This window comes from Syngnathus acus, chromosome 5 (genome assembly GCF_901709675.1).
Source record: "Syngnathus acus chromosome 5, fSynAcu1.2, whole genome shotgun sequence".
NCBI classification, from domain to species: domain Eukaryota; kingdom Metazoa; phylum Chordata; class Actinopteri; order Syngnathiformes; family Syngnathidae; genus Syngnathus; species Syngnathus acus.
Genome location: NC_051091.1, coordinates 6493878 through 6507718, shown reverse-complemented (window position 1 = coordinate 6507718; position 13841 = coordinate 6493878). Strand labels below are relative to the sequence as shown.

Here is a 13841-nt window from a genome sequence, read left to right as displayed (position 1 = left end):
TGCTGGGAAACATAACCACTCTCAAGCAGCAGCCTACAGAACCACATACGTTATTCATGAGTGTTTTCAGGTCAAAGGATCCATCTTGTTCATATGTCTGCATGCTGGTTCTTTCTCAGGACTGTGAACTAGCCCAGTGTCCAAACAGCCAACCTGTTTCCCCAGGGACCAAAGTCCCGTCCCATCAAGGCCACAAAACCCAGTGGCGCTTTGGTTCGTGGACCCAGGTTGGTGATCGTGAGCCATCGATACATAATCAATTGTATTTTGACCTTAGCTTTTCTCCTCTTTCTAATAGTGCAGCGCCAGCTGCGGCAAAGGGACCCGTATGCGTTATGTCAGTTGTCGTGACAACCACGGCGGTGTGGCAGATGAGTCGGCGTGTGCTCAACTCCCAAAACCTCCTGCCAGAGAAGTGTGCTCCGTCGTGGCATGTGGACAGTGGAAAGTTTTAGAATGGACTTTGGTAAGAAAATAATGTGTATGTGTGTTGCTTTGTAAATGTATCTTTGTGTGTGCTAGAAGAGGAGGGGCATGCATTTTTTTGTTTAATTTTAAATCCAAGGGCTGCACCGTTGCTTACAGATGGTTTTCATCAGCCCACTTATGTCACAATACTGGCCGACTGCAGTTCTGGTTGCCAAAAACAAATATATGCGCACCCAAGCTTGTGTAAACCCACAACCCAAAGACCTTCAATGACTTCCTCAATGTTCATCCTAAAGCTATGTTTACACTCTATTCCCGGTGTCCGTGGCAGCCCCATTTCGGGACCTTGTGGACAAGGATAAGCTCCGCCTCCCCTAAACATGAACAGCATTGGAAAAGGCTGGATTGACTGCAAATGTCCCCTTTGAACTGAAAGTAGGGCATCCATTTGAATCCCTAATGTGAAACTCTTTGCAGTGTTCAGTAACCTGCGGTCAGGGGAAGACAACACGACAAGCGGTCTGTGTCAACTTCAGTGACCAAGAAGTCAACGCCAGCGAGTGCGACCCAGACGATCGGCCGAGCACAGAACAAGACTGCGCCATGTCTCAATGCCCGTCCCACTCCAGTGATTCCAGACCTCTTCCATCCTCACCAAACAATAGGGCCAGGAACATCATTCCTCAAAGCCAATCCCACCAATGGCGGACTGGGCCCTGGGGCGCGGTGAGTGAGCAGTTTATGAGATCTTAAAATTAGATGCAAAAGTCCAGAGAAGCATTTAAGAGTGTGTAATGAGCCTTAGCATACTGGTGTCAAACTCAAGGCCCGGGGGCCAGATATGGCCCGCCACTTGATTTTATGTGGCCCTTCAATACAAATTGTGCATCAAATTCATGTGTCTTTACTAAAATTGCAAATTGTCTTCACTTTTATAAAGCATCTTTTTTTTTTAACTATTTGAACAGTTTTTACCCGTCTGATTTGAAAATGAGTTATTTGTCAGTTTGTTTTGTAGCTTATACTGTATATAATGAGGCGTTCATACATTTATTTGGGTTGACAACCATAATGCAAACTATGACTACGTGAAAAAATGTTTGACACCCCTGTTAGCATCAATGTCGGGCAGTGCCACATCCCTACTGGGTTGACAGTAGTTCTCCTGGCTCTCTCTCTTTGACAACAGTGCTCCAGCACATGTGCGGGAGGTTTCCAGCGGCGGGTCGTAGTGTGCCAGGATGAGAACGGCTACCCTGCCAACAGCTGTGAGGATCGCAGCCGGCCCAGTGAGCAGCGATCCTGTGAGTCGGGGCCATGTCCGCAGTGGATCTATGGCAACTGGGGAGAGGTAAGGCAGACAGACACAGCTTTACTGGTGTTAAAAGGGCTAGTGGGAAAACCAAACTTTGGGATGCTTATGTTTGGATAATTACTTTGACTGTTTGGGAAGGTTGCATGAGAAAAAGGACATCGGAAAATACCTGAAGCTCAATTTCACATTCTTTGCGATTCCCACGGGGTAGCGGTGGTGTTTTGTTTGGTCTTTTCAACTGCTTTTTAACGGGACCTCTCTTCACGCTGTCCTCAGTGCACCAAACCATGCGGAGGCGGGATAAAGACGAGACTGGTGGTATGTCAACGTCCAAACGGTGAGCGTTTCAATGATCTGAGCTGCGAGATCCACGACAAGCCACCGGATCGGGAGCAGTGCAATACTCAGCCGTGCCCGTCTAGCCCTCACTGGAGCACAGACCCATGGAGCTCGGTACGCTCATAAAACAAAAAAAAAACAAAAATACTCTTTACCTTCTTTTTTTAACCTCACATTTCGCCAGTAGTGATACCGAGTCACAATCGTACTGAAAGTGGCTTCCGTGGTGCTATTTGTGTTGGAGAAAAGAAATCCTCCTAAGACTTTTAAGTCCCCTTCTCTTCCGCTCCGGCACTGGTGCTTGCAACGTTTCCTCAAGACATTTGGAAAATCCATTTCTGTTGCACTTACATGGCAAAGATATGCTGTCCTGCAGTTTGCCAGAGACACTACATCACGACAAAACGCTTCAGTGACAGCTGTGACCAGAAGAACCTTCTTTTCTCTCGTAACTGTAGTTGGGCTGTGTGTTAGTACTCAAAGTCATCAGGATCACTTTGTATCACTACCAGAGTTAGTTTTGTAAAATATTCTTTTGAATACATAATTTATTGAGATATTTTTGGGCCTGTTTATCATTTGTACATAGCATTATCTTTCAAAGTGATTTATTTTGTCTTAGCTCTTTGTACTCGAACATTGCCAATTGTTCTTCATGTGCAAGTACTGATGAATGTTTTTGTATATCAGGAATATACAGTATGATGCCTTGTTCGTTATTATCCAAAGAATGCCCCGTATTCTCCATGTGCGGCGCTTTATTTGACATTTGGAGGTTCCCATCTGCGCATTTAAAGAAAACAACTTAACGTGGGACTCCGTTTGTGCTGTGTGCTATAATTACTTTTTACCAAGTGTGCATATTTGAAATGGCTATTGTGTCGAGATTTGTCTTAAGGCCCACGTCGCAGTATCGCGGAGGGCCCTCACAGCTTTCCGTAGTATAAACAAATCAATCGGTCGGTAAAACTCATGTCAGTGTTTGCTTCATCCAGTACTTGGACTTGCTCTTAATGCAATGTTCAACAATACCTCACTTGGAAACCAACACAAACTCAGCAAGTATGATAGATGACCTACAATGTTGCTCTGGCCAAACAAGGGAGATTTAAAATCCAAGTCTTATGGTCACAAACCATTGCGTTTCCAACGGGTAGGTGTTTTATTTTCATTTTTTTGCCGACTCCTCGTTTCACGAAGTGAGCACTTTGTGTCGATGAATCGAACATGCAAAGGGCGTCATAATGTTGTCGTGTCTTTGAATGTCACTCAAACAATGGCCTATTAAAACGTGTATTTGAAAATACGTGCTACGTGTGACCACAGGGGGAGTTTATATTGTTTTGTATCCAGAGCTCTCAACTCTGAGCCAACCTAGTGTGTCTACCTCAGTCTCTGTTATGATAGCCCCCCTGCCACAGCTTTCTCTCCTCTTGCACTGCAGGGGGTTGTGGCTGGCTAAGACACAGCCTGACTTGTTGAGGCTAACCAGTGCAGCTGATGGCCCTGAACACAAATTCGGGTTGTGTCATTTCCCAACTTTTAATATATTTTTGCCCATCGCGGCCAGTGAGAGGTGATCTGATCTGTGGTTAGGGGCAGCTTTTCTTTTTTTTTTGCATGCAGCCCACCCAGTTGACTGCTCCTGGCCATAAATGTCTCAAGTGACCACACACCTTATTTTAAGGGCCTGTTATCACAGCAGTGGCTACATTTTGTACTGCACATCATCTTCTAATGAGAGCTGTTGCATGTAATGATTCCCACATGTGTGATTGCAGATTAGCGATTTGGTGGAAGTTGAACACAACGTTAGCATGTGTCGCTCAAATTATATTCCCTTTGCCGTATGGAATTTCCCAATCAATCGACTTTCCGCAAATAGAAGCACTTCACTGTCAGCAAATCCACAGGCTCTTGAAATAAGCGTCTGGTTTGTCTCTTATCCATAAATGGCAGTATTAGTCTTTGTTTTCAACAAGCGTTTTCTGTATATTTATGTAATTACTTGTATTTATTGTTACTTCATTATAATGTGTCAATATTTAATTTTTTATGGATTCATTGGATTTCTGTTCACTTCCATAACATTTCACAATTAAAGTGAAGTAGAGGTCACGTTTGAGGGCATTCTTCTTCTTTTTGTCTTGTTCTTGTTGCAATGACATTGCCGTCGACGCGAGTGGTCAGAACTCACGCGACATGCAAGTGGAGGTGTGCTAGATTTCATGTATGGCTTTGGACAGAGGCTTTCAAATGAAATGCCGTTCAAATAGCTCCTCCCTAGCAGTCGACTGAATGGCATGTTTTTCCTGAATGAATCTGCACAAATCACTGAGCAATCTCACTGTTATTCTACGCGGTCAGGGCCTCTGCTGACCTTTCTGTGCGATCATGTTTTGACCGTCTATGGCGGGGGTGTTCAAAGCGCTTCCCATCAAGGTAAATCTTTGTCCTGCGTGACAATGCCTCAGTAAACCTCGCGGCTTATTTACTGTGCTTATTGACTTTAATGCCTTTTTGGGATGCCTGGCGATGTGCGCTCTGCTATGAGGCTGCCGGTGTCCTTTTCCCCTCGCTGTCAGGCCCACTCCACTCTGCTCTAATGCGGCTTGATGACGGTGTACAAACGTGGGGGCCGCTGACAGTGACTCGAATGGAGCGGGCCGTCAGCAAGACAATGCCATGGTGCATTGGCAGGGTCAAGGGTCACGTTTGATCTGGACAGGGGCCCCTTCCCGGTTCTCCTCATCACCATAGAAAGACTTCTGAGAAATTGGAGGCGGGATTTAGAGGGGGGGGTCCTTCGATTGGCTCTGATTTTATTTTTAATCTTACATAAAAGATAAACTAAGGCTTCTTTTAAATTAGCAAGTTGTGATTTGATTTCTGTTGTTTGCCTGTCGTGAGTTCATACTGTACACATGCACGGTTGTGTGTGCTGCTCCATATACTGTCAGAACCTCAGAGAAGCTAATAAATCCTGCACAAGGGTGTTCATTTACTGTTATCACACATAATGTTTCAATTTGAGCCAGTGGTTGCGAGTCCCAGGGTATTCTGAGGGCACTTCAGCACGCAACAACAGCTAGAAAGACCTTGTGAGAAAAAAAAAGAAAAGCAGATGAAACTCGAGGAATGACCTAGATTGCAAAAACATTCTGCCTCGTCTCAGTGTGAGCCACACCATCTGAACTATTCCGAATCTGTTGTGCTTATATTGGCCATATTAAACTAATAAATACGGGTGGCCACTTTTTTACATTTGTGGTTTTATGTGAAACAAACTGGGCCCGTAGTTTACCTTAATTATTACCCAAATCACTCAACACACATATATATATATATATATTAACGAAGTCCTTATTTTATTATTCCTTTCATTGATGAATGAGGTCTGAATGAGGAGAAAGGTCACATGGCGTTCCTGTCCAGTACATTATCTTGCTGCACGGGACAGCACTGCACGCTGGGCCACGTACCCATTCAACTCTGAGCCTGTCACTTTCCATCCATCCCCAAATACTGTACTACGCCCCCTGTGATTATCTGAGCTCACTCCACACCCCCTTCCCAGCCCTCAGTGAAACTGCACGGTCTGTGTGAGCGTGTCCTCTGCCTGTCACATCAAGTTAGTCTTGCAGTGACTCTGTGAACCTGGAAGTGAAAGAAAGTTCCGCCGGGGTTATCTGATGCATGCTGTTATTGGGTGCGCAAAAATCATGCAAATTCATAAAATAGGGAAAAGAGTGAATTTCACCTGCACATTTGTCACATTTTAAGTCCTTCTATAGATTTCACTCTAAAATCCTCCTATTTGATTTTCATTTAGTTTGTATTTGGGTGGGTTTTTTTGTTCAGTGAGGTGACAGTTGAATTCTTCTCTTTACAATATGATTGGTTATGTTTCATTCTGTGCAATTGTACGTGTCGTGGTTATGTTTTTCATAATCTCGAATTAATGATAAATTATGGACATTTTTTTTTTATTCAACTCGATTTTCTTGATTTCTTGCAGTGCTCTGCCTCTTGTGGAAAAGGCTTCAAGTCCCGCAAGGTGCGCTGTTTGAACAGCTCAGGTCGCTCTGTTGAAGATGACAACTGCCAGCATTTGAGCCCCAAACCCCGAAACAAGAGGCGCTGCAGAGGCGGCCGCTGTCCCAAGTGGAAGACCGGCAGTTGGGAGGAGGTAGGCTTCTTTCACACACCCATAAAGCACTCCATTTTCATAATGTAACTATTATTATTTTTGCCTCCTTGTCAATTTAATGTATATCAACTTCGGCAACCATATTGTGTACTCTAATCTGTGCGAAGGTGTGATAGGTTAGGCGCATAGGCCATCATATTTTTTTTTTTTTAAAAAGGAGGTTTGCGCTTTTGTGGGTGTGAACACAGCCCACTTCATTTGCTGCCAACTAAAGCAGCCTTTCTCATTCACTTTAAATTTGATTAAAATTAATTAAATAAATTAAAAAATTAGTCTTTATCTCTGTCCTGTACTTTTTGCTCTTTATTGTCTATACTTTGAATAGAAAGCGTACCGTATACCCACGTCATCATACCGAAGCATTACTTCCTTAAAATCGAAGAACATAAATGCCTTTCTATTCAAGCCAACTGTTTAGCTTCCTTTTCAACCTCTTGCGTGTGTAGACCTTTGGTGAATTTCCCCCACTGGCCAAGAGGCATCAAAGCACACAAACACATCTGTAGCTCATACATCAGATAGGATGTGCGTCTTTGCAGAACAGCTGCAGAGCAGGAATGAGACCAGAAGGAAATGATATTGGTGTTAAGACATGGTTGTACAGATTTGTACGTATCAACACTGCCTCAACAGTTTTTTCTCCGGTTGGCATCAAATTTGAGTTACATATACTAGGTCCTTCAGACAAACTTGTCCAAAAGTTTTTGTGTGTTTGCTGCAATGTTGGGCGGCACAGTGGGGCACTGGTTAGCATGTCTGTCTTACAATGGCGAGGTTGTGGGTTCGATCCCGGCCTTCCTGTGTGGAGTTTCGTGCTTGTGTGGGTTTAATCCAATTTCCTCCCACATTCCAAAAACATGCATGGTAGACCGATTGAACACTCCAAATTGCCCGTAGGTGTGGTTGTGAATGGTTGTTCGTCAAAGCGTGCCTTGCGATTGGCTGGCGTCCAGTTCGGGGTGTCCACCGCCTACTGCCTGAAGTCAACCGGGACGGGCTCCAGCATCCTGCTACAGTAATGTCACATGAGTCATACAAGAAAAATAGGTTGTTTCTTGGTGCAGGGCCACTGCAACATTTTTTGGGTTACCATCTATTGTTGGGAGAAGTCTCTGAAGAAACACTTTGAATGGAATGGGGCGAGACAACGTGTTTACCACTTAACTGCGCTGATGAACTATTACATTGTGCTAATGGAATGCTATATGTTTGGGAAACATCTCAACCATCCAGTTGGTTCAATGGCCATGTCATTTAACTTCATGCTTGATGTCAAATTAAGCTCTTATTGTGTGTGGGGGGGGGGGGTTCTTTAAAATGCTTAATCTAAAAAAATTATCTCTTTTTATATCTCCGAGCAGCTCAAGATGTTTAAACTATGCAAGTATTTGCTAAAAAGGTCTTCTTTTGTTCTGTATGAAATGGTTTCCATGGGAGGGGTGAGGAAAACAAATGTATCAACGGCCGATGTACAATAGTACGTTCGATTTGTTCGGCAGTATTTGTCAACAGACTCCTCCCAAAATGTTGAAATGTCAAGTTAATTTCTTTGGGTTTTATGTACACTGAAGAGATTTGGGGTTTGGATTGAAAAGGTGAATGAGAGTCAAAAGTTGAAAATTCTTGCTTTTAGTTCATGGTTTTGAAATTTAAATGTGTTGAACAACTCAGGACGGAGCACCTTGTTTGAAACTACCGACTGTTCGCGTGAGCAAAACCTTCTAGATGGGCATTATGAAAACAACTCATTGACGGTTGCATTCTTCATATGAAATGCTTTTCCAGACTTTTACTACAGCCACTTTTAGTTCTAGTTTGTTTCTGGGGGGTTCTGCCTTCAGTTGCCTCTTCGGGAGGTAAAATGCATACTCTTTTGGGTTAAGGTCGATTAATTGACTCGGACGTGTTATAAAGACACTTGGGACACCTTGTAAATTGTCATGGAAAGGTTTATTGTGAGATTTGAAACTCTTTCTGAGGATCTTCCTGACATAAAAATAGATTCCTATCTATAGATTGCTCTGTCGCGTCAGCCTTGTGTGCCGTGTCTGCCGCGTCTTCTAGCGGTGGCCAAAATGTTTGGCAGCTGGCGCCTTGATCGGATGCCCTTTGGGGGCCCTAGACTCTGTGATCGGATGCCCTGTGGGGGCCCTAGACTCTGTGATCGGATGCCTCGTAGGTTTGAGTTCGCGAGCTGCTCTGATTGGAGGCTCGGTGGAAATCCATTCTTGGGCTGCTCCATCTTTTCGACTGCAAAGAAAGTAACCCGAAACATTTCTCAAATGACTTTTCAAGACGTTTGATTACAGCCACTTTCTTTCAATGACTGCTATAAATCCTGTTTCTAAAGACCCGTCACTTGTGTTGATGGTGAGTTGTGTCTGGCGCGCCTCCAATCGGTCTCATTGGCTCTGACGTTTAAATCAATTCCGACAGTTATCTCAATTACATTTGACATTTGGTGCATATCACAATTTCGACTCATCATAAAGTCTCAAGAACCCACACCAGAAAACTTCCGTTTTGCTATCACACCGATATTTTATACATTTCCAGGGTCCCTCGTAGTCAAGGGAACTCGTTTTTATTTTTTTTTAGCAGTGTATCACATAACGGGCCAACTGGCCTGGTCATGACGCAAATCTCACGCATTGTTCTGTACATAGAATCTGTCCCGCATAAGAAATTTTGTCAGATTTCTGTCAAATGTCTCTAATAGTGCATACCTTCAGCAGCCATGACACAAGCAGTTATGGCCAACAGCGCCAGCAGCAGGAGGACAACGTAGACCCTCATGATTGTTTCTTCTCAGTGTCGGACAATGTGAGCTTGTTGTATGCCACCGATCTGAACAAGCGAATATATCTTACGGAGTGTGTTTGGGCGGATCTTAAGGTAACAAAAATTCATTATCTAATCAAGGACACACCTTGAAAATGGGAACTTGCTTAACTTAGCTTTACTGTGGTGGTGGTGGAGGTGTGGACATAGTTTTCAGTCATTCAAAACGCTCAAGCCAAGTTCATTGTGAGATTTGAAACACTTCCATGGATTTTTACATAAAATCATCTGTTGTTCTCCGGGGCCACTTGGAGGCTATTAGAGTCTTGCAAACTCTTGATCATGTAGATTGCGTTTTGATGGGATGCCTAATGGGAACGGCACGTCGGCTCCTGGATCAGACTCTCCCTTTGTTTTCCCCAATGGAGCCTTAGATCGCCTGTTTTCTGTTTCTGGTCCGTCCCCTTATCTTGTTCAGTTCTAAAATTTGTTCTCAACAACCACGGCTTTTGACCAACTTTATTGTTATGCTGCTTTATATCATTTAGTGTTTTAATTAACTGTTTTCACTGGAGTTTATATGTTTCGTGCCTGCGTGGGTTTAATCCAATTTCCTCCCACATTTCAAAAACATGTGGTTGTGAATGGTTGTTCGTCAATGCTTGCCTTGCGATTGGCTGGCGTCCAGTTCAGAGTGTCCACCGCCTACTGCCTGAAGTCAACTAGGATGGACTCCAGCATCCTGCTACAGTAATGTCTCATGAGTCATACAAGCGAAATAGGTTATTGGGGTTAGCATCTATTGTTGGGAGAAGTTTTTGAAGAAACACTTTGAATGGAATGGGGCGAGACAACGTGTTTACCACTTAACTGCGCTGATGAACTGTTACATTGTGCTAATGGAATGCTATATGTTTGGGAAACATCTCAACCATCCAGTTGGTTCAATGGCCATGTCATTTAACTTCATGCTTGATGTCAAATTAAACTCTTATCGTGTGGGGGGGGGGGGTTTCTTTAAAATGCTTAATCTCAAAAAATTATCTCTTTTTATATCTCCGAGCAGCTCAAGATGTTTAAACTATGCAAGTATTTGCTAAAAAGGTCTTCTTTTGTTCTGTATGAAATGGTTTCCATGGGAGGGGTGAGGAAAACAAACGTATCAACGGCCGATGTACAATAGTACGTTCGATTTGTTCGGCAGTATTTGTCAACAGACTCCTCCCAAAATGTTGAAATGTCAAGTTAATTTCTTTGGGTTTTTATGTATACTGAAGACATTTGGGGTTTGGATTGAAAAGGTGAATGAGAGTCAAAAGTTGAAAATTCTTGCTTTTAGTTCATGGTTTTGAAATTTAAATGTGTTGAACAACTCAGGACGGAGCACCTTGTTTGAAACTACCGACTGTTCGCGTGAGCAAAACCTTCTAGATGGGCATTATGAAAACAACTCATTGACGGTTGCATTCTTCATATGAAATGTTTTTCCAGACTTTTACTGCAGCCACTTTTAGTTCTAGTTTGTTTCTGGGGGGTTCTGCCTTCAGTTGCCTCTTCGGGAGGTAAAATGCATACTCTTTCGGGTTAAGGTCGATTAATTGACTCGGACGTGTTATAAAGACACCTGGGACACCTTTTAAATTGTCATGGAAAAGTTTATTGTGAGATTTGAAACTCTTTCTGAGGATCTTCCTGACATAAAAATAGATTCCTATCTATAGATTGCTCTGTCGCGTCAGCCTTGTGTGCCGTGTCTGCCGCGTCTTCCATCGGTGTTTTGCAGCTGGCGCCTTGATCGGATGCCCGTTGGGGGCCCTAGACTCTGTGATCGGATGCCCTGTGGGGGCCCTAGACTCTGTGATCGGATGCCTCGTAGGTTTGAGTTCGCGAGCTGCTCTGATTGGAGGCTCGGTGGATATCCATTCTTGGGCAGCTCCATCTTTTCGACTGCAAAGAAAGTAACCCGAAACATTTCTCAAATGACTTTTCAAGACAACGTTTGATTACAGCCACTTTCTTTCAATGACTGCTATAAATCCTGTTTCTAAAGACCCGTCACTTGTGTTGATGGTGAGTTGTGTCTGGCGCGCCTCCAATCGGTCTCATTGGCTCTGACGTTTAAATCAATTCCGACAGTTATCTCAATTACATTTGACATTTGGTGCATATCACAATTTCGACTCATCATAAAGTCTCAAGAACCCACACCAGAAAACTTCCGTTTTGCTATCACACCAATATTTTATACATTTCCAGGGTCCCTCGTAGTTAAGGGAACTCGTTTTTTTTTTTTTAACAGTGTATCACATAACGGGGCAACTGGCCTGGTGATGACGCAAATCTCACGCATTGTTCTGTACATAGAATCTGTCCCGCATAAGAAATTTTGTCAGATTTCTGTCAAATGTCTCTAATAGTGCATACCTTCAGCAGCCATGACACAAGCAGTTATGGCCAACAGCGCCAGCAGCAGGAGGACAACGAAGACCCTCATGATTGTTTCTTCTCAGTGTCGGACAATGTGAGCTTGTTGTATGCCACCGATCTGAACAAGCGAATATATCTTACGGAGTGTGTTTGGGTGGATCTGCTACAGTAATGTCACATGAGTCATACAAGAAAAACAGGTTGTTTCTTGGTGCAGTGCCACTGCAACATTTTTGTGGTTTCTGAAGAAACACTTTGAATGGAATGGGGCGAGACAACGTGTTAACCACTTAACTGCGCTGAAGAACTGTTGCATTGTGCCGATGGATGGAATAAATGCGAGAAGAAATGAATGTCAAATACAGTACGTCTATGTTGAGAGTTACACAATGTGGAATTGGGATCCCTAGTATTTTTAAAAAATAAATTACACCTCTATAAAACATTTTTATATTTGAGCAGCTTCACTACCCTCATACAAAGCTATTCAGTTGAAAATTGCTACAAATGATCGATTGTATGTTGAAAGTGAACTCTGACTGATGAACAATGGCCATCATTTGTGCATTACCTAAGAGCCACGAGCAAATGATCAGTGTTCTCTCAGCAAAATACATATTGCCTGCATCTGAATTGTGCGCTGTTCAAATCCTGCTGACTGGCACAAAAATACACAAAAGAAATGGTGTGTGCAAGTGGGGTGAAAAAATTAAATGATCTATTTTATTTAACTGAAACTACTGGACCAACTTTTCAACTTTTTAATTTGAACATTATAGTATGTGATATGCACATTTTGGTTTCGACTGCTGAAATGTCATGTGATAAATATGGGTGAAAATTAGAACCCGTTTACTGAAATCAAATATTTCTTCATCAATGCTCATTTTTTTATTGAGAGCCAAGATGATAAATAATTTGGCTAATTTGGCTTTACAACAGAGCTTTGATATATAATTGTAGAGGAAAGATAAAAATGACCATGCACAAGTGATGCAGCACAAAAATGAATGACATATTTGAATTTGATTGCATTACAGAATACAACAAAAGAACTGAATTTGACACGACTATCTTTGTCATTCATCAGCCTCACGTGTTCATCTTACACACAGTCAAGTTACGATCCTGTATTGTTATGAAGCAGTACCTGTTCTTCATCCAGTGCTCAGCATCCTGCGGTGACGGTATCCAGCGGCGGGAGGTGATGTGCCACACTGGTACCCGAAGGAGCCCGCTTGAGTCCGACTGCCCCCAGCGCTCCCGCCCGCCGTCCAGTCAAAGCTGTCACGTTGCTGAATGTCCCTCACGCTACCAGTGGAGAGAAGGAGACTGGCAGGCGGTAGGAAAATTGCTTTCTGGATGAAAATCTGCTTTGTGTTTGCTATTGGAGCTTGGAGAGAAATTTCTGATGAGGTTCTGAGTCAAAGCTGTTTGCTTGTCTGCTCGAGTAGCAAGAGCCGGGGAAAAGGAGGAGGGATACTCCTCGCTTCGTTCACTGATGGGAATCATATGCTTTTGTTTCTCCAGCAAAACATTTTTTTGCACGCTTTGCAAAGTGTCTAATTGGGCGAATCAGGACTATGGGTTGACCGCAACCTGGGCAAGGCAAATATTGACCCCCTTTAGAACTCTCTGAGCAACCTCAACCTGTCCAGCGCTAAAAATAGACATGGCAAGCCATGTTTTGATTTATAAAGATTTATTTATCTGGAATTTGCACATGTGCGTGTGTGTGTGGATGTGTTTTAACTTTCCTTTCGCGCCATCTTCGAGTGACCCACTTGGTCCTACCCTACCTTCCTTAGGAAAATTTGGCATTTTAACTCTTTACTTCCCAGCGACGAGAAAATTCATCGTAGAAATTAATGACATCCCCTCGACAAATATTCCCATCAACTTCTTTTTATTTTATGAATGGGCGGATGAGACTCTCGGGCAGCTCTCCCCTTAATTAAAGCTGAAACCATGTCATGATCACATATTTTGGAAATATATCATCGTCCACTAATCTATCGTCCCTTTCACCGACGTAGCCATAGGGTGATTGTTGTGACGGGTTAGCTCATTCGCATTCCTCAGAACAGCTGCACAGCTCAATAACATTTCCAGGTATTTCACTTGTTTGACATGAGTCCTGCGTAGGAAGTGATGAAGGCCAGCTGGAATCAGCTGCAGCTGTAAATGTGACGCAAGTGGAGCTTACCCGGGTCTCTTGTATAATGTCTGAAGAACGTCAATTCTTTCGTCTGTGCGAGGTCATGCAAGATCTTCAGTCGGGTCTTGGTCATGTCCACTCTTGTGTACAATTTCCATCAAAGTTCCAGTATATGCTAAGAT

The 13841-nt window shown here is 43.2% G+C and overlaps 1 protein-coding gene and 2 long non-coding RNA genes across 3 annotated transcripts in view; 1 reads left to right on the top strand and 2 right to left on the bottom strand.

Annotated features, from left to right (window-relative positions):
* adamts9 (ADAM metallopeptidase with thrombospondin type 1 motif, 9) overlaps positions 1 to 13841 on the top strand; it is a 32027-nt gene that overhangs the window by 14343 nt on the left and 3843 nt on the right. Inside the window, exons 24-30 of the mRNA XM_037251777.1 lie at positions 120 to 227; positions 299 to 466; positions 907 to 1155; positions 1619 to 1780; positions 2021 to 2197; positions 6102 to 6272; positions 12667 to 12843. Of these exons, the coding sequence (XP_037107672.1) occupies positions 120 to 227; positions 299 to 466; positions 907 to 1155; positions 1619 to 1780; positions 2021 to 2197; positions 6102 to 6272; positions 12667 to 12843 (1212 nt within the window). The remainder of the gene's footprint in view (positions 1 to 119; positions 228 to 298; positions 467 to 906; positions 1156 to 1618; positions 1781 to 2020; positions 2198 to 6101; positions 6273 to 12666; positions 12844 to 13841) is intronic.
* On the bottom strand, positions 8225 to 9852 carry LOC119123018. Its single transcript, XR_005097988.1, has 2 exons — positions 9020 to 9852; positions 8225 to 8543 (listed from the first exon to the last, which is right to left on the bottom strand). It is a non-coding gene; the product is annotated as an uncharacterized LOC119123018 (long non-coding RNA).
* On the bottom strand, positions 10916 to 12666 carry LOC119123017. Its single transcript, XR_005097987.1, has 3 exons — positions 12652 to 12666; positions 11499 to 11661; positions 10916 to 11021 (listed from the first exon to the last, which is right to left on the bottom strand). It is a non-coding gene; the product is annotated as an uncharacterized LOC119123017 (long non-coding RNA).